The 18,107-nt window shown below is 51.5% G+C and overlaps 1 protein-coding gene and 1 pseudogene across 2 annotated transcripts in view; both read right to left on the reverse strand.

Annotated features, from left to right (window-relative positions):
- Positions 1-2,846: 2,846 nt before the first annotated feature.
- On the reverse strand, positions 2,847-3,650 carry LOC134808725 (uncharacterized; annotated as a pseudogene).
- Positions 3,651-3,675: 25 nt separating this feature from the next.
- The window catches only part of KIRREL1 (kirre like nephrin family adhesion molecule 1), a 101,633-nt gene continuing 87,201 nt past the window's right edge, over positions 3,676-18,107 (reverse strand). Inside the window, exons 4-15 of one of the 2 annotated variants that reach the window (XM_003308524.7) lie at positions 15,230-15,387; positions 13,049-13,199; positions 11,935-12,040; positions 11,641-11,789; positions 11,347-11,474; positions 10,492-10,618; positions 10,302-10,402; positions 8,567-8,765; positions 6,675-6,782; positions 6,359-6,498; positions 5,731-5,808; positions 3,676-5,477 (exon numbers count right to left, since the gene is read on the reverse strand). In XM_003308524.7, coding sequence (XP_003308572.2) covers positions 5,001-5,477; positions 5,731-5,808; positions 6,359-6,498; positions 6,675-6,782; positions 8,567-8,765; positions 10,302-10,402; positions 10,492-10,618; positions 11,347-11,474; positions 11,641-11,789; positions 11,935-12,040; positions 13,049-13,199; positions 15,230-15,387 — 1,922 coding nt within the window. In that variant the 3' untranslated portion in view covers positions 3,676-5,000. Of the gene's footprint in view, positions 5,478-5,730; positions 5,809-6,358; positions 6,499-6,674; positions 6,783-8,566; positions 8,766-10,301; positions 10,403-10,491; positions 10,667-11,346; positions 11,475-11,640; positions 11,790-11,934; positions 12,041-13,048; positions 13,200-15,229; positions 15,388-18,107 lie in introns of both variants that reach the window. The other variant, XM_009434931.5, reaches the window with a different exon arrangement.

Consider the following 18,107-nt stretch of genomic DNA (forward strand, 5'->3'; position numbering starts at 1 on the left):
TCCTAACAAAAATAATATCTTTTTTTCTCTTCTCTTAATTATCATCATGGATCCATTTATTTTTGGGGTCTGGGTGGAGAAAATTCAACTGGAGCTAGAAATGGAGGTTGCAATGCCAAGAATGGCTGGGTAGAAAATGTGACCACAGGGAGCCCTGGGCCTCTTCTGGTGAAATTGGACTTCTCAAAATTTTCTGGGTCACTGTTGCTAACAAGATTGTGTGGAGTTTTACTGTATTGGGATTTTGGCTGCTCTTTCCCTAGAGTTAGGGTATTCTCAGCGGGGACAGCATCTGAAGAGCTCCAAAAGCAAACAGAAGAGCTCAGGGCCCATCGATACTCAACAAGGCCAGTGGTTGGGGCCAGCAAAAAACCAGGGTAGGGACAGCAGACTGGCAGGAATGAGTGACAGTTCTATGCAAATGGAGTTATTATTATTATTGTTATTATTATTAAGGGCAGGTTTGTACCAGAACTGCCCAGTATGGCCTGTGACTTCTGCGCAGCAATTATTTCTCCAGGGACAGGGCCTGGAGCTCCCTCACAGTGATGCAAAAAAATGGGATTCCCCACTAACCCCCCCACACACCCCCTTCCTACCAAACCACACATCTCTCAGTCCTCTCCAGCAGCCCAGAGGTGAACGTCAGGACCACGCTGACAAAGATGAGCCAATGCCTTTCACAAAAAGCCTGGCCTTGAGGAGAGGAGGAGAAATACCATAGGGGGATAGGAGGAAGCCAAGAGAAGGGAATGGGATATTTAAATGCTAATTTTATAGCGTCTTCACAAAAATAAATGCCTTTCAATTACATCCCTTGGCCTGTGCACTTCAGTGTTCATTATGGCCTCGCCAGGGTCAGGAGCTTCACTAATCCTTTTGGGCGATTCTCAACATGCACAGTGGCCTGTAGAGGCACCAAGCAGTGGCCTGGCTCAGGTCAGACAGCACTAGCTTGGGGAAGCCAGGATTTCTGGGGCCAGGGTGCTTGGGGAGGAACTGGAGTTCAGCAGTGGGGACAGAACCTTCCACACAGCAAAGAACAAGGCAGTTCGCTCCAAACGGGGTCTTGGCTTTAATGTGGTTTTCTTCAAACCCAAATGGCTGAACATTGCTATGAACATAGGTCATGTATATTGAGACACTGATTCCGTTTTATGGAGCCCTGTGGCTCCTGACAGGTTAACGAGAGGGCACGAAACTCCAGTGTGACGTGCTCCATTTTGAAAGCAGATAAAGCTCCCCTCATCAGAGTGAAGAGGAAAGTAGCCTGCTGGAATAAGGGGAGAGCGTACCGCTTGAAGACAGGGTGCTCAAACAGATGTTTTTATTCCAAGCAAGACAGTGATAAGAGCACAGCACTGCTCCCATCCCTGGCCCCTTTCCTTTCTCACTTACTAGGCTTTTTGCTTCATGCAAACTCTGTGGCTGGACTTTGAGGGATCCAGAATTTAGGATATAGGGCGGGTCCTTCACGAGGGAAGTGACCGTGGCTCAGCCAAAATCACAAGATCCTCCTCAAGATCCAGAATGTATTCCAAAGCTGTTGTACCCCTTTCCCTCCACCAGCTCCCCTTGCAAGCTGCTCCTTCTCAGGCAGGGGCAGCTGTGCTTACTCCCCGACCTCTGGCTCCAGGCACCTTGGACTGCAGGCTTCACCTGTTTGGTGAGAAGAACAAGCTGTCCCTGGGCCAGAGGAATGTTCCTAAGGATCAGGGTGGAGGAAGGCTCCTCCCATTTTCCCCTACAGAAGGAGTGCCTGAAACCTAGGCACATAACAATATCCCTATGTGCATACTATGTCCTGCCCTGGCAAAAGACACCTTTGCAAACCCATCAGAAATGAGTGGGGAGCAGCACAGATGACCCGATAGCCAAAGGATAGCCCCACATCAATTTTACTCTGAGGTTTAGGGTGTATTTTGTGTTGCTGTTTGGGATAAAGGGGTCCCTGGTGGAAACTGATTCACTTCTGACAAGATAATGAAGCCCATGGTGAAAGCTTCTTTGAACAGGAGAGAACGCCCCCAGCCAGCTCTCCAGCCCTCACCATGCTTGCTACTGTTCCCAGCTCCTTGCCAGCAATGGGCAGTCCCATCCCTACCCCCAACCCTATGGGTATAACAAAACCAGAATAGTTTTAGGTTTATGCAACCCTCCCCCTTCATTTTACAGGCCAGACAAATTGGGGGCAATGAACAGAAAGTTAGGCCGAGATCTAACCTTCACAGCTTCAGGACTGGGTCCTGGGTCTCCTGACCTTTAGTCCCTTGCTCTTTCCACTAAAACAAGCCACCAAAGGTGATCAGGATCACCAACTACTGAGGCATCACCATGTTGCAGGACTCCAGGATTCGACAGCAAAGCCCTGTGATCAAGGACGCCTTCCACTCCCCAGAAAAGCTATTCCACTGGGCCCATCAGGTAGGTTCCAATTCAGATTCTGATGCATCAACATGTAAGTTACAGAGGGCAGAGACTACCTTGGTTGCTGATGCTTCCCTGTGCCTTCCAGGGTGCTTGTTTGACACCCAAGAGGCTCCAGTTAACTTGTTAAGGAGTAGAGAACAGTGAAGTAGCTCTGTGTCAGGCTTCTGGAAACTAGGCTTCCTTTCTCAACAATTCTCCCTGCACCATCAGCTCAATTACCTAGTAACCTTAGGCCCTCTCTCCATCGTTTCAGTAGAATGAAACTAATACTTAAGCTAAAAGGGGATAAATAAAAGAATCTAGCCAAACCCAAAACAAAAATGAATTCTTTTTGGAATATGCATGTTTAAAAAGCCACCATCTTTAGACTTCAAGTCTTTGGATTCCCCATGGTTTCTGGTTTTTGTGAAAATAATAGAAATTTGCATGAATTTGTCTGTACAAGAACCTGAATTTCTTGACAGACCTTCCCACTGAGCTCTCATAAAAGGACTCTATAGAAAGGTATCAGCTTCCAGGGATGGAATATAGCTGGAAGCCTGTAAATGCCCCAGATAGGGCCCACTCCACAGGAGTTTTCCCTGCTGAAATGAAGGAGGATGCAGAGACTTCCTGCAAAGTTAAAATTAGAGCTACTTGCTTCCTGGGTATTATCTGGTCCTTCCTAGCAAGGGGTTGGCCAGGAATATCGCCCCCCAGACCCATCCGTAAGGGTGGTAATGGCCTGTGGCTGATAAGCATGTAACTCATTAAAGCGAACATGAATTATGAATGGTGACCACGGAGAAAGGGCGAGGAACATTTTGGGAACTGCACCAGAGGCCCTGTCTCCCACTGGGCTGGACACGCAGCTGGGGAGGCCAGAAACAGCCAACTCCAGACACTGCTTCTTAGGAAGGCGAGGCTGGGGCAGGGGTACAGGTTCTCCTTGGAGCGCCTGTTCTCTTTGGTCAGAAGGTGGTGGCTGAGAAGCGGTCACATGGAAGGTGTGTGTTGGATGTGCGTGCACATGGAGGAGGAGAAATGGCCTGTGGAATGCCTGCGGTGCCCTTCCGCACCACCTTCTCCCGGTCAGCACAAGTTCTCTGTCATGGCCATTTCCAGCCCCTTACCTCTCCAGGTCCCCTCACCCATCTCTCTCGTAACACTGTAACACTTAACAGTGTGTCCGAGGCTCACAAGTACCCACTCCCCGCACAACCGCCCACATAGGGTCGGTCATCCAAAGCTTAACACTCAAGGCACTGAAAGTGGAAGAAGGAATCTGATTGGTCCAAGAAAAAAAAAAAGACACTTAAAAACCAAAACCTGTCTCCCATACCCCCTGGAAGGTGGCCTCCAACCAACTGATGGGACATAGGAGAGTAGAGACTGAGAGCCAGGCCCCGTCCGTAACCCTATCGGAGCCCACTGTGTGACAGGTCTGGCAACCTGAATGTTTAAAAATGGATTCAAAGTGCTTGGAGACTGAAAGAGTAATGGAGGGTGTTAGGAACCCCATGGAGAAGAATAGGTACTACCTTTCCTTTCCACTGGGACTTGTATTTGGGTGGGGGAATCCCTACAGCTTTTCTTTGTATTTGGGTGGGGGAATCCCTACAGCTTTTCTTCCCAAATGAGGTTTTCATTGTTTTTTGTTTTCTTTGAAAAAGAGCCTACAGCACCCCCACCCCTACCTCACCACTCCCCAAACCAGCTCAAGAGTTAAAGCCAGGAAGTGGGGCAGATTGGGGAGAGGAGGCTTGTGTGGCTCCCTCTAGTGTTGGTTTACTGCTGTGCAGCACACAGCAGTATCTGGGTCAATCAGGACATGGTCCTAGCCTTTCTTTCTCCACCAGGACCCTGACTTATCTGGCTGGCCCAGCATGGAGGAGAAGGAAAGCGGGCCGTGCTGCCGGGGGGATTCCTGGATCCCTCTGCATGCTGACAGACAGCTGTCCACAGTGGGTAGCCAAGGTGACTGGCATTTTGATCCCAGCTGAATGAAGACTGGATTTGAATGCAGTGCCAGGGCTGTTCTGTAGACAAGAGCGAACATAAATCCAAGCTCCCTTCTGCAGTACCCTGAGGAAGGAGAGAGGCACCCAGGGCACGATTGCAGACAACAGAGGGACTGGCCAGGCTATCCCGTTTTCCACCTGTCTGTGCCACAGCCACCCACTCCCATACTTCATGTCCCTAGGCCAAAGCCTGCCCATCCCTGGGTACCCCCATTTCCACTTATGGGAGATCAGAGGGGTGGGATAGAAAGGGAATGCTAAAAAGTGCCCCCTCTGCTTTCCCTAACCTTCACTTTCCCTGTCCCCATTCTAGGGTCAGGCAAGAGTGCAGGTCAGAAGAGACACATCCTCCCGAAGAAGAGGGAAGGGCAGGCCCAGGAGGCTGGGGCATGCACAGAGCACCATCCTCAGGACGGGGTGTTTCTGGGAGACCTGCTCCCCACCTGCCATGGTGGGAGGAAGAAGGCTGGTCCGAGAAGGGAGCAATGAGCAATGCCCCTGAATATCAGGGAACAGCTGTGAAAGCCTTCTCCTCTGCCCCGCAGAGATGCCCCAGCCAGGCTCTGGCCCCTACACGTGAGTCTGCATGCGCTGCTGGAATCGCTGGCCGTAGTCCGAGTGCTGGGAGGTGTAGGAGAATCGAGTGGCTGTGGCGTACTTGCCAATGGGGTCATACGCCTCATATGGGGTCCGCTCCAGGCCAGAGGGTGGGGCCTGGGGGTAGCCCAGTCGGTAGGTGGGGTACCCAGCTGCCCCAGGGAAGGGATGGGAGTTGAACTTCTCATAGTTCTCGTAGGACAGCTGGCTGGTTGTGTCAGTGCCAGCTGGGGCAGCAGGGCCAGGGGGTGTGGGCTCAGGGCCATAGTCCGAGGCAGGGGCCCGGCTATAGGTGTTGAGCTGGGCATAGCCGCTGGAGTGGGAGAGACGGGATGAGGGGCGGCCGTCGAAGCGGGCAGGGCCAGGGGCACGGTAGTCAGCATAGAGCACTGCCCTGGAAGACGGGCGGTCTTCATGGGCACGCACGTTGTAATAGCCATTGGTGGGGTCCTGGGGGCAATGAGAGAAGAGGATGGAGGCAGTGTTCCCTCTTGGGTGGGGATCAAGTCTCACCATGGCTTTCTGGGCCTCTTCCTCCAGCTCTCCCTATGTCCCCATCTAGCATTCCACCTCCTCTGCTCCTTCAAAAACCCTCCCAACCACTCCTCCCCAAGTCTGTCCTCACCTCACCTCCCCGCCACAGGACCTCAGAAACCCACTGGCCCACCAGCCCTCATGCCCTGGCCCCTTCCCCCTTTCCCACCTTCATCTCATACTCCTCCCGGGTGTCGATGGTGTCGCAGCGCAGGTCCTGCTTCAGATCCACATCATCCTTAAACGACTGTGGAGCAGCAGGAGTGGGACGTCAGCAGACGGAAGCCCTGCTCTTTTCGCCCCTCACCAACCCCTTCCCATGCTCAGAGGCCACCTGCTCACGGGAGGGGTCTGAGGTCAAGGGCAGACTTGAGTTCTGGTCCTCTCAGCAGAGGCTCTGGGATGTGGTGGGAAGAGGCCAGAGACCTTGGTTCGAGCACTAGTTTGGTTGCTAACATGTAATGTGACCTTGTATATGTCACTGCCCCTCTCCAGGGCTGTTTCTTCATCTCAGCAATGAGGCAGATGGACCAGAAAGCCTCTGGGGGCTTCCAACTTTCACACACTGTGGGGCAAAGGAAGTCTTTGGACAATCCCAGCTGCCTATCCTCTGCTGGAGGAAACTAGCCTGGGGCGTGTGTGAGAGAATGTGTGTGAGTGTGGGAGAGTGTGTGTGGCAGGACCAGGGAAGGCCGACCGAGGAAGGAGAGAATGACCGCGGTTATTAGAGATCTGGGATGGAGCTGGTCCTCAGAGGGTGGAGAAGGCAGGAGGCCAGCGAGGAGCAGGACCCTCACCGAGTAGATGGCCTTCATGACCCGGGTTGCTGTGGAGACGCTGGCGGTGTCATCCTCCCGGTCAGAATGCATCGTAAGTGGCTCTCGGTTCACTGTCTCCACCTTGATATCCAGCTTCCTCAGGGTCACGTCTTTGCGACCTGGGACGGGAGAGGCAGCCTGGAACAAGTGCTTCCTGCTGGCCTCTGCAGCGGCTGCTTCTGGCTCCCTCTGGGCTGGAGCTCAACGGCCAACCTCCCATCCACCCCAAGCACTGCCTGTCATGGCTCCGGAAGAGCCAGGGGAAGGCTGTGGGCTGCACAGGGCCCATACTCACTGCCTTTGCGGCGCCGGTAGAGGAAGAATACCAAGGCGATGAAGAAGAAGATGAGCAGGATGCTCGCGCCGATGGTGGCCCCAGCTATGATGCCCACAGGTAACACCTCTTTCGATGGGGAAGGAAAGGTGGAGGGGTGAGGCTGGAGTTATACTGGGAGCTAAGCTCAGTGCTGGCTAAAGGCTAGGCCACAGCCACAGAGGCAACCTTGGCTTGTGTACAGGGCTAAGTTTTGACTGAGCCTGGGGACAGTGTTAGGTTTAAGTCAAGGTTGGATTAGAGAGGAAGGTCTGCATTGTGGTTGGATTTTGGTCTGTGCTCCAGCTCCATCAGAATGGAGATCATGGTCATGTCTCATCCCTGCAGCTGGGGCAGGAGGTTGCCCCTGGTCTTGGTTGTCTGTCGATCCCTGTCCTTCAGCCCACCTGACTATGATGCTTGGCCCCTCGCTCTTGTTTGAGGTCAGCTGTCTCCAAACTCTCCAATCTGCCACCCGTGTTCCGACATCTTTCACCACTGTGCCATCCATAATACCACTGTGACTGCCGAATGTTCACCTATCTACTCAGGGCTCCAACAGTTTTCCTTGGTTTCCTCTGCTTCCCAGAGCTGAGGAAGAGCTCAGGAATCCTGCTTCCAGCTTTCTCTGTCTTCCTAGCAGCCCTAGTTGAATCCAGATCCTGCTTATAGCTCTTCCCCTCTGAGATCTTTCCCTGTGGAGCCCCACGTTACTGTATCTACTCCATTCTTCCCCACCCCCAACCCCCTTGCTGGCATCCTTAGTTAAGACTGAAGTGATAGGCCGGGCATGGTGGCTCATGCCTGTAATCCCAGCACTTTGGGAGGCCGAGGTGGGTGAATCATGAGGTCAGGAGATCGAGACCATCTTGGCTAACACGGTGAAAACCCGTCTCCACTAAAAATACAAAAAATTAGCCGGGCGTAGTGGCGGGTGCCTGTAGTCCCAGCTACTCGGGAGGTTGAGGTAGGAGACTTGTTTGAACCCGGAAGGCACAGGTTGCAGTGAGCCAAGATCGCACCACTGCACTCCAGCCTGGGCGACAGAGGGAGACTCCATCTCAAAAAAAAAAAAAAAAAAAAAAGACTGAAGTGATGGGATGCTGTCATTTTCCATGTGGTTCTCCATCTCCTATGTCAAATGGTTAGTTCTCAAAAAATAAAACAACAACAAAAAAATGCTATCTTTTCCTCCTTGGACTTGGTAGCTTCCAAAAAAGTCAAAGGAATACCTCTTTTATCATGTGAGAAGTGCCTTAAAGGAGAGAACACTTTTCTGCTATCAGAGTGACAATTCTTGAAGAGGTAGGGGAACCCAAACTTACTGAACACCTATTGTATGCCAGGCATTTTGTAAATATTCTCTAATTTAATCCTCACGTCCACCCAATGAGATGGGCGTGTTATTCCCTTTTGCAGTTCATATGATTCTTCTCCATCCGAATTAATTTACTACCATTCTGTAAGTCCCTCCTCCACTACACTGAAAGTTTCTTGAGGTCAGGGACTGTGTCTTGTTCACAGCTCTTTCTGCAGCCCCTGGGGCAGAGTCTAGCACATAGCAAATGCTCAATACACTTTAACGAAGTGAGGGAATTTCCCCAGTTGAGCATGGAGGCCAGGTTCTGGAGGGGAGGCCCAAGAGAGTTCTTTCCCTCTGATGCACAGACTCTTACAATAGGCAGGAATCAGAGGGGAGGAGCCCCAAACCCCTTCACTCCTGACCTCTCAGCCAGGACATCCCTCTGTGTGTCCCCTCCCTCAGAGCAGAGCCCAAGGGAAGGGGAGCAGCTGAGCCCTGCCCCTGGAGAAAAGAAGGAGCAGAATCCTCAGGCTGCTCTGCACCCCAGCTGGCAGGCAGCACTACCAGTCACCTCGCTCTTCCAGCTGGATGATGGCTGTGCCCGGCCCGAAGCTGTTCCAGGCGGTGCAGTTGTAGTGAGTCTGAAAGTCGGCCTCCATGACATTGTTGATGGTGAGCGTGGATAGCACCCCACTGCCTGAGTTGGTCCTCTCCACTGTATAGCGTTCCAGGGTCCCCACCTCCAAGAAGTTCTCCTTCCAGGCCCATGCCTGCGGTGGAGAGGGAAGGAAGAAGGTAAGAAAGGGGCAGGGGGCAGAAGCCCATGCCCATGTGTCCCCTGATCCACCCTCAAGGCACCCTCACCCCTATGTGCCATGTGTGCCCCACAAGCCCAGCCTAACACCTCCCTGTAACAAACCTAAGTCACACCTGCTACCTCACACCCTCGGCACTGACACTCCACTCAAGGAGAAGCAGTGGCTCCCAAGCAGGGCTGACATCAGATTTACCTAGGGAGATTCTTTCAAATGTAGATATTTGGGACTTATGTCCTAAATAGGAATCTCCAGGGAGGAGGAGAATCTCTATTTTCATAATGATCCCATGTGATGTGGATGCAGCTGATCCATTGAACCGACACTGGGAATCCCAGATGTTGTAGAAAAAGTTCTGCATTTGTCCTCAAGAACGCTGGGCTCGTCTCCCCATCAAGCCCCTGTGTGGCCTCCGTGTCCCTTTCTAGGCCTTATTTTCTTCATCTATACAATGACAGAACCAGGCTAGGGCTAGACAACGCTCAAGATTTCTTCCAGCTCTGATAGTCTGTGATTCTAACTAAGCGTAACTCAATCTTTAGGCGTACCTTTAACCAACCCACACGACCTGCCTGGCTGGCTCTGAGACTGATCCACAGACTTATAATAGGCAGAACCCACAATGGGGTATTCCTGGACCCCTCCATCCCTGACTTCTCAGCCGGGCCATTCCCCTGTGTGGCCCCTTCCTCAGAGTGGAGCCTAAGGGAGGGGGAGCAGCCGAGAACTGGCTCCTTTCCAGGGATCAATCCTCCTAGATCTGCAAGGAAAGCCCCCCGGGAGGCCAGCCGCCTGCTGCCCGGGCGGCCGTGGTAATGAAGTGTCCCTGGGCAGCCCTGGAGTTAGCCAAATGGTTATTAAATGTGATGAGGGGTTTGACAGTTAATAGTCACGGAAGGAATTAATGGCTCATGGTGTGGGGGAGAGGAGAAAGGAGGGAGGAGAGTGGCAAGGCAAGGGGCTGGTAGGAGGAAGGCAGGAGGAGGGAGAGAAGAGTGGGCCAGGCAGGTAGGAGAACTGATGGGAAGGGAGAGAGATGGCAGGAACCAGAGGAGGAGACAGGGAAGGGGAGGGAGCAAAGAAAAGAGCAGGAGGTCAACGACAGGCAGATGAGGGAGAAAAGAGGGGAAGTGTTAGCCCAGGGGAGAGAGTGGGGAACTAACATTAATTGAGTGCTGGCCTAGGCATCTCACACCTGTTGCTGCCATGACTTCTCACAGCAACCCTATTAGGTAGGAGTTACTGGCCCTGTTTTATAGATGAATAAACTGAGGTTCAAAACATTAAGTGATCTGCTCAGGGACACATAACAAGTAAGGGAGGAGGTGGGATTTGAGCAGGTAAAGGGACAGAGGGACAGAAAGCAGAAGATTCGAGGATGGAAACGGGACAGGGAAGTTGAAGGAGCAAAACCAGCAGAAGTGAGAGGAGGCTGGGCCTGGGCAAAGAAGCAGGGAGGGCTGGCTGTCCGCAGGCAGGTCCGCCACTCACTATGCGGTCTGGGGGTGGTGTGCTCCCAATGAAACACTCCACCTTGCCACCGTCACCCCTCACAGCATACTGCACTGCCTCACTGGAGATGATGGGGGGCCCTGCAAGCAAGAAGACACAAGTCAGAACCAGTTAAAAACTGCAGTACCAGCCCGCCCAGGCCCGGCTGCCTCTCAGGCCACTCACTCACCGTTCACATAGAGCGGCACCTCCCGCTCAGCCACTCCGATTCGAGGCACGATGGCCCGGCAGGTGTAGGTGCCAGCGTCTGCCTGAGTCACCGACTTCAGCAGCAGCTGGTTGCTGTTACTCAGGACCTGGGCAGAGAGAGCAGCCTCGGGTGGGGAGCCAGGAGGCCTGGGCCCCTAGGTCCATGAGGGCCCCACATCGGAGGCATTGGAAAGAAAGCAGGAAGGGCCACAAGTGAATTCCCAGAAGGGAAATGGGGTTCCCGAGTCCATTTTGGTCCATGCTCTGACTCTACACAGGTTGGCACGTAAACACACCATCTCTGCAAGTGTGGGCAGGGATGGGGTGGAGGCCAGAGAGGGCAGGTGAAGGCTGCAATCATTTTAGGAGGACGCAGCCTCTTCTGATGATCTGTTCTAGTGTTTTCATTGCCAAATGACATAGGACGTTTTACTCTGAAATTCCTCTTCCTGTAGTTCTGGCCCAAACGGTCTAATGGGGGTCTCTGCAGAGCTGTAGACTCCAGCCTTCTTTAGTGAATCGCCTCAGCTTCCCCACCTCCCTGTGCAGCATTATTTACCAGACCTTTGCCACTACAGTAGGCCCACCCCAGGCCCTCTCCCTTCCTCCCACCCCACCCTGCTTCCCATGCACAGGTGAGTTTGTCCCCCCAGTGCTTCTGAACTGGGCTTTCCTGTGAGAAGATGTGGGGATAACCATAAGCACTTTCTCCTCCAAATCCCAAGACCCTAGAAATAGCCCAGGTTCAAAGATAATGCTGCAGCAACCCCATCTACTCCCATCTGTGGCCGCACCCCTTCCTCCCAGCATTCAGAACAGGCAGTAAGAGTCTTACCATATTTGAGTCCTTTTTGGTCCAGGTGAGAGTGAGGGGGGGATTCCCAACCCAGACACAGGTAAGGGTCACATCAGAGCCAATGTCTGTGGTTGTGGGTTTGGGGTCAACTACAATCCGGGGAGCAACTGTGAGGGAGAAAGAAGCCACTCGTTAGGGTCTCAAGCTCATGGGACCAATCAATCTTCCTCCTGCCCTGCTACCTCCCCACTCATGGAGCAGTCCCCGACTCTGTCCAAGGCCCTTTGGGGGCCCCTGCTCTCTGTCCCCGTCCCTGCCCTCCCAGCTACTCACAGTGGACATTTACTAAAGTGCTGACATTGGTGCTTCCCACTTTGTTGTGAACCTCACAAGACACAGGCTCCGTGAAAAAGGAATAATCCACATTTGTCTCATAGCGACTCTCGTGGGCGTCTTCAATCAAGAAACCCCCTTTGGCCCACCTAGGGGAGGAGGCAACACAGAGGTGGGATCAGGCCTCAGACCCTCTCAACTACATCCATGACACCTGGCCTCCCCAGTACAGCCTCCAACCCCGAACTCTTCCGTATCACTCCCCAGAGCGCTCCCAGCCTCTGACCCCCTCACCTGTAGCCCAAGATCTCGGGGTTGGCTGTGGCCTGGCAGGTAAAGACAACACGCTCACCCTCCTGCACCGTCTGTGGCTCAATGGACAGGGTCACTGTAGGAGGGTCTGCAAAGTAGAGCACAGGGAGTCAGGGTCTTTTCTGTCCCTTGAGTTTCTTTTTCCCTCCCTAACACGTACATTCAGACCTGACCACTCTGGCGGGGATCTAGGAATTTGAGGTTGCAGTGTATCGACTCCAGTTAACACGCTGTCTTCCTCACCTTTTGCACATGGAGCCTCTAGGGGGCCTGCTAGGGTGACCACCAATGAAGGCACCAAAGGGACAAATAATTCAATGGACTAATGACCCACTGTGGCCACTAGGCGTCAGTGTGAGCTTGCTTGGCTCACTAAAAGGGATGGGGTGTGGGCATCCCCAGTTGCTGCCCACACCCCCATGGTTCCCTGGGGAGAGACAATTTATTACACACCTACCAGGTAAGAATACTCCATGCTAGATGCTCTTCTGCTATATCTCATTTAATGCTCACAACCCCAGGAAGCAGGTCCAGGTCCACAATCCCTTATTTGAAACCCTTAGGACTAGATGCATTTCAGAATTTAGAATTTTTCACATTTAGAAAGGCAATGGTTGTGCATAGAGCGTTTACTGTGTAAGATCCCCAGCAGCATCTGGGCCACATCCCATAGTCACACATATGAATACATCTGCAGTGAAACTTAAGACTAAATTAAATAAAAGACTATGAAGAGCCTTGGTTCAGGCTGCACCATCGAACAACTTTTAGTTTGAATAAGGGACTGTAGGCCAGTATTTTATCTTTTGCAATATACAGTATACAGAACTGGAAACCGAGGCCCAGAGAGTGTAAACCATTGACTAATAACAGGCTGGTTTAGACCTGGGGACTGCCTGACTCCACAGCCAATGCTCTACCAGCCCTTAGTCCCCATGGTTCAATCCAGGGAATGAAAGATGTGAAGAAGGCAAGCGTTTGTCCTGGGGACCATAGGGGGACTCTTAGTTTGTGCTTCTCAAACTAAGAGTGTGCTTCTCAAACACACCCCTTCTTCCACCCCCCTGCTCCAGACTGCTCCCCCCAGCCCACTCACGGTGCACATCCAGCTCGATGGAAGTCTCCTTGCCACTAGGGATGGCTTCGTTCATGCTTCGGCAAGTGAAGACACGCCCTATGTCCAGGTCCGTGGGGTTAATAAGCAGTTGGCTCACGGTGGTCTCCCTCTTCCCATCCTTCAGCAATTCCTGGAACATGACAAGGGTGGGAGATATGGTCAAGCTAAAAGCCCCCTCCTCTGCTCTTAAGTTGACCTCACTCAGAGATGGGCTTGGGCTGGAGGGGTACTTTAACTTAAAGCTCAATCCCCTTCACTCCCACAACCTCTTCCCTTGTGTGTGTGTGTGTGTGTGTGTGTGTGTGTGTGTGTGTGTGTTTAATCAATAGACTACTAATTATCTTTTAATTAAAAGTTATATATTTTTAGGGTCTTGCTATGTTGCCCAGGCTGGCCTCCAAAGCTTGGACTCAAGCAATCCTCCTGCCTGAGCCTTCTGAGTAGCAGCGACTACAGGAGTGTGCCATCATGCCCACATCATAGACTATCTTTTGGAGCAGTTTTAAGTTTACAGAAAAATTGAGCAGAAAGTACAGGGAGTTTCCATATACCCTCCTCCCCGACCTTACACTTTCCCCCATTACTAACACCTTAACACCTTGCATTAGAGTGATAAGTCTGTTACAACTGATGGACCGAAACTAATATATTATTATTAAGGCCACAGTTTATATTAGAGTTCACTCTTTGTGAGTCCAGCGCAAATCCCTTCTCTTCTGGAAAGCCTTCTTCAGCCAGCCCAGCCCTCAGAACTCTCTCCCAGACTGAATTTATGCCCTTATAGTCAGTGTGTCCTGCTCACAGCTCTAGACACATCCAACCTTGCTTGTAGGCACCATGTGTGCGTGTTTCAGGGTTGGGTTTCTTCTGCTAAACTGTAAACTCCTTGAGGGCAGGGAAGGGACTCACAGGCTCGAAGTCTTACACTTGCTCAGTGACAGCCAGGGGTCCCTAAATATGGTCACAGGAACCCTTGATCTGTTTTCTATATTGCAAACTGCCTGAGGGAAGCCATATTATTAATCAAAGTAAGACCCCGTTGTTTGACCACCATGCATGCAGCTTTGCTGGACAGGCCCAGTTGAGGGCCAGTGCAGTAACACTGGCTCCCTTGTGCTGCTTTGAAGCTCCATTGTCTTTAATGAATATGAAAAATGGGGGTAGATGACAAATGGATATTAACAAACCAACTTGTTTGGTTGCCAAAATATCTAAAAACATGTAGCCCTGATGAAGAAAAATCAGTTTTTGGTTGTGAAAAGGCTAAGTACCACTGAGGCTGAATTATCATTTGTCAAATGAGAAACTAAGGCCAGAAAAAAGTGAAGCGAATTATCCAAGGTCACACAGTGTGTTAAGGGCAGAACTGAAGCCAGAAGCCAGGTATTCCTGGGATTGCTTGCTGAGGAGCATGGGAACATCTCTGTCTCCACACTGAGAAGTGCTCCTGCAGCACCAGCAAAGGGCTGAATACACATATGTTTACCCACAACTGGCAGGGTAACCCCAACCAGGAAATCTGGCTTTGAATTCCAGCTGTACTGTCCGCTTTGCTATGTAATCCTGGGCAAGTCACTTGATATCTTTCATGGCTTCCTCATCTATAAAATGTATACAAGGATCTCTGCTTCCCTAGCCTCTTTGTTGTGATGACTGGAATAATCTGACAACCAGATGCTGAAGGAAAGAGGTAGAAGTGATCAGTGGAGAGAAAGCACAGTCAGACCCAGGTACAAACGCCAGCTCTGTGCCAGCTGTGTGACCTTGGACAAGTCACTCAACCTCTCTGAGCGCAAGTTTCCTCCTTTGTGAGTTGGAAATAATGCCTCCTTTATGGGACTCCTATGAAGATTAAGAGAGACTGTCCATAAAGTGTTTAGCATGCACGGTGTCTGGCACACAGTAGGTGCTTAATCCATGGCAACTTATTATTACTATTAGTCTCTGTTCAGCTACTGAATGACACAGTAAACCTAGGAATTCATTTCTCTTCTCTGGGTTTCAATTTTCCCAACTGTAGAATGAGAGGGCTGAACCAGATGACCTCTAAGACCCCTCTCATGTCTGTGTGCTCCTGAGTCTGTGGTGAAACCCCTGTGGGAAAGGAGAGGTGAGCTGGGCTAGGCCCAGGAGGAGCTGGGGGAGCTGGCCGGAGCTCACCGTGCTGGCCACAGCGCCCTCCTGCTGCGTCCCATCCCGGAACCAGATGATGGTGGCAGCAGGCTTCGCATTGAAGGCCCGGCATGTGAGGTTGTGGGGGGTGCCTGCCTGCAGTAGAATCACAGGGCCTCCGTCAATCCTGGTGTCCTCTGGGGGGACTGTGGGAGAAAGCAGAGCAAAGTCAGTGCAGGGTGTGGCTAACACTTCCCTGATGACCAAAACTCCTGCCTCTGGAAGCATCCTTCCACCTGCATGTGCACCTCTAGGTAGGCGGTACCACCCTACCCCCTAATCTACAACCACTGTCTTCATTGCTCTTGTGGTGGCTTCCTCTAGGTCCTCAGCTCACACATCTTTCCCAGTCCTTGTCTGCTTTTCTTTCCTGGCCTATAATATTTTCTGGTACTCCATGCCCCTACTGGTTTTTTGTTTGTTTGTTTGTTTGTTTGTTTGTTTGTTTGTTTTTGAGATGGAGTCTCACTCTGTCGCCCAGGCTGGAGTGCAGTGGTGCCATCTCAGCTCACTGCAACCTCCACCTCCTGGGTTCAAGTGATTCTCCTGCCCCAGCCTCCCAAATAGCTGGGATTATAGGCGCCCACCACTGCTCCCAGCTAATTTTTGTATTTTTAGTAGAGAGTAGGGGTTTCACCATGTTGGCCAGACTGGTCTCGAACTCCTGACCTCTCAGGTGATCCACCTGCCTCAGCCTCCCAAAGTGCTGGGATTACAGGCGTGAACCACTGTGCCTGGCTCCATACCCCTACAGTTGCTCAGAGCTGCACACTACAGATGGAAGCCTCAAACTTAAGAAAGGGCTGGGCTATCTCAGGCCCTGAGTACAGCTCATACCCTTGGGAGTCTGGCTCGGAAAGGTGGCTACCTCCATAGCACTTCTCCCATCCTTCCTCCTGTCTGCTCCTCTGCCCTAGAGCAGACAGATGGGCTGGCCTATTACAGTAACCTCCATGTCACACTGCTAGCAGGTTATTTTTCCCTTCAGCACAGCTAAGTATGTGCCACTCCCCTGCTCAAGCACCTTCAATGGCTACAACTGCCTAGGGCATAAGTTCCAAGCATTTCGGCCTCCTGTTCAGGGTCCTCAAGCCAAGACCTGCATTGCAGTGCTTTCCATATGGCATGCCCTTCTCCCACAGCTTCTATTGAAGTGCTTCCTATCCTGTTCAAATCCCAGTTGATGCACAAGGGTTTCCATGCCGTAGCCCACCCCCACCATGGTGGCCCCCACCAGTCACTCAGAGCTCTTAGTGCCTTGGATTTTGTTTACTTATAACAGTTATTGAACCCTGCCCCAACCAAAACTGTGATCCCCTGGAAAAACAGCAACCCTGTCTCACTAATATTTATATGGTCACCAGTGCCTAGAATGTGACCAAGTAGGCTCTTGCTAAATGTTTAAAGAATTCAATTGACCGACGTCTGATGCTGCAAACAAGGGGGGCTCTCCCTCCTCTATCTCCATAGGCTTCTAAGACAAACCAGACTGTAAGTTCCCTGAGGGTAGCGGCTGCTTCTGATATACCATCAACACTTCAATGTCTAGCCCAGGGCTTGGGTGATCACAGGTGCTCAGGGATATTTGCTGAATTAATGAATGGATACTGATGAAATAAAGGCAGAAGGATTTTGATTATAATTTTTCTGGTCCCCCCAGTGTTCATCAACCATAAATGAGAAAGGAACTCCTGGGCTCAAGCAATCCTCCCACCTCAGCTTCCCAAGTATCAGAAACTACAGGTACACACCATCATGCTTGGCTAATTTCTATTTTTTGTAGAGACGAGGTTTCGCTATGTTGCCCAGGCTGGTCTGAAACTCCTGGGCTCAAGCAGTCCTCCTACCTCAGCTTCCCAAAGTGCTGGGATTACAAGCATGAGCCAGCGTGCCCCACCGATAAAAGATTTTGTTTGCTTCTTTCTGAGAAAGACAAGAAAGACCCAGAGGAGGGTCCAGAGGGAACACTCGAGAGGAGTGTGCAGAGGGAACACTCAAGAGGAGATCTTGGGAGACCCACGGTGCCCAGTGGTGGACAGGGCTGTTCTAGAATTTACACAATGAAGGTCTCTATGCTGGGGTTTCCAGTAGAAACTACTCGAAACCTGTCTTAGCATTCTGTTCAACTCATGTGTGCCTAGTGGTATAGTGGAAAAAGAATAAAACTTAGATTCAGACTGCCTGGTTTCAAATCCTGGCACCTTTGTTCACCTGCTGTGTGATCTCGGATGAGTTCCTAAAATCACTGAGTCTCAGCTTCTTCATCAGAGAAGAAACCAAGACATAACCATGCCTACTCACTAGAGCCTCATGAAGGTCAGATGAGATACTATACATAGACTATGATGTGCAGGGCATGTGTGAGGTATGGAATGTATTAGCCTTACTGCCTGGACGAGAGTAGCAGTGGCTCCAACTCCTGCCTGGCTAATTATCCTCTGAATCCCTGGCTCTTCCTCCTTGTTCTGTGGTGTATCTGGTTCCAATGCCAGATGGGGATGGGGAGCAGCTTGAAAAGTAGAGAAAGGTGGAGAGAAATGAATCAAGAGCTGCTGCTCAGGGCCTCCTGGTCTGCTCAGGCCCCTCTGAAGTCACATGTTGCTGCCACACCCAGGAGGAAGATCCTGGATGGGCAGAGCCCCGAGCAGACACCATGCCCAGGTGTGTGCCCGGGTGTGTGAAGCCCCTCCACTGGGAAGGCATCAGCTTCCTCTACCCTGGTAATGCCTCCTGCCCCTTTGTTCATGCAAAGACTACCCATCTGTCACCTCTGCCAGCAGTCTACCTTTCTCTGAATTTTCCAAACTCTCTGCCCATCCTCTGTGAGCTCATCCCTCATATATGAGCTCGTCCCTCATATATGGGA

The sequence above is a fragment of the Pan troglodytes genome, chromosome 1, assembly GCF_028858775.2.
Source record: "Pan troglodytes isolate AG18354 chromosome 1, NHGRI_mPanTro3-v2.0_pri, whole genome shotgun sequence".
NCBI classification, from domain to species: domain Eukaryota; kingdom Metazoa; phylum Chordata; class Mammalia; order Primates; family Hominidae; genus Pan; species Pan troglodytes.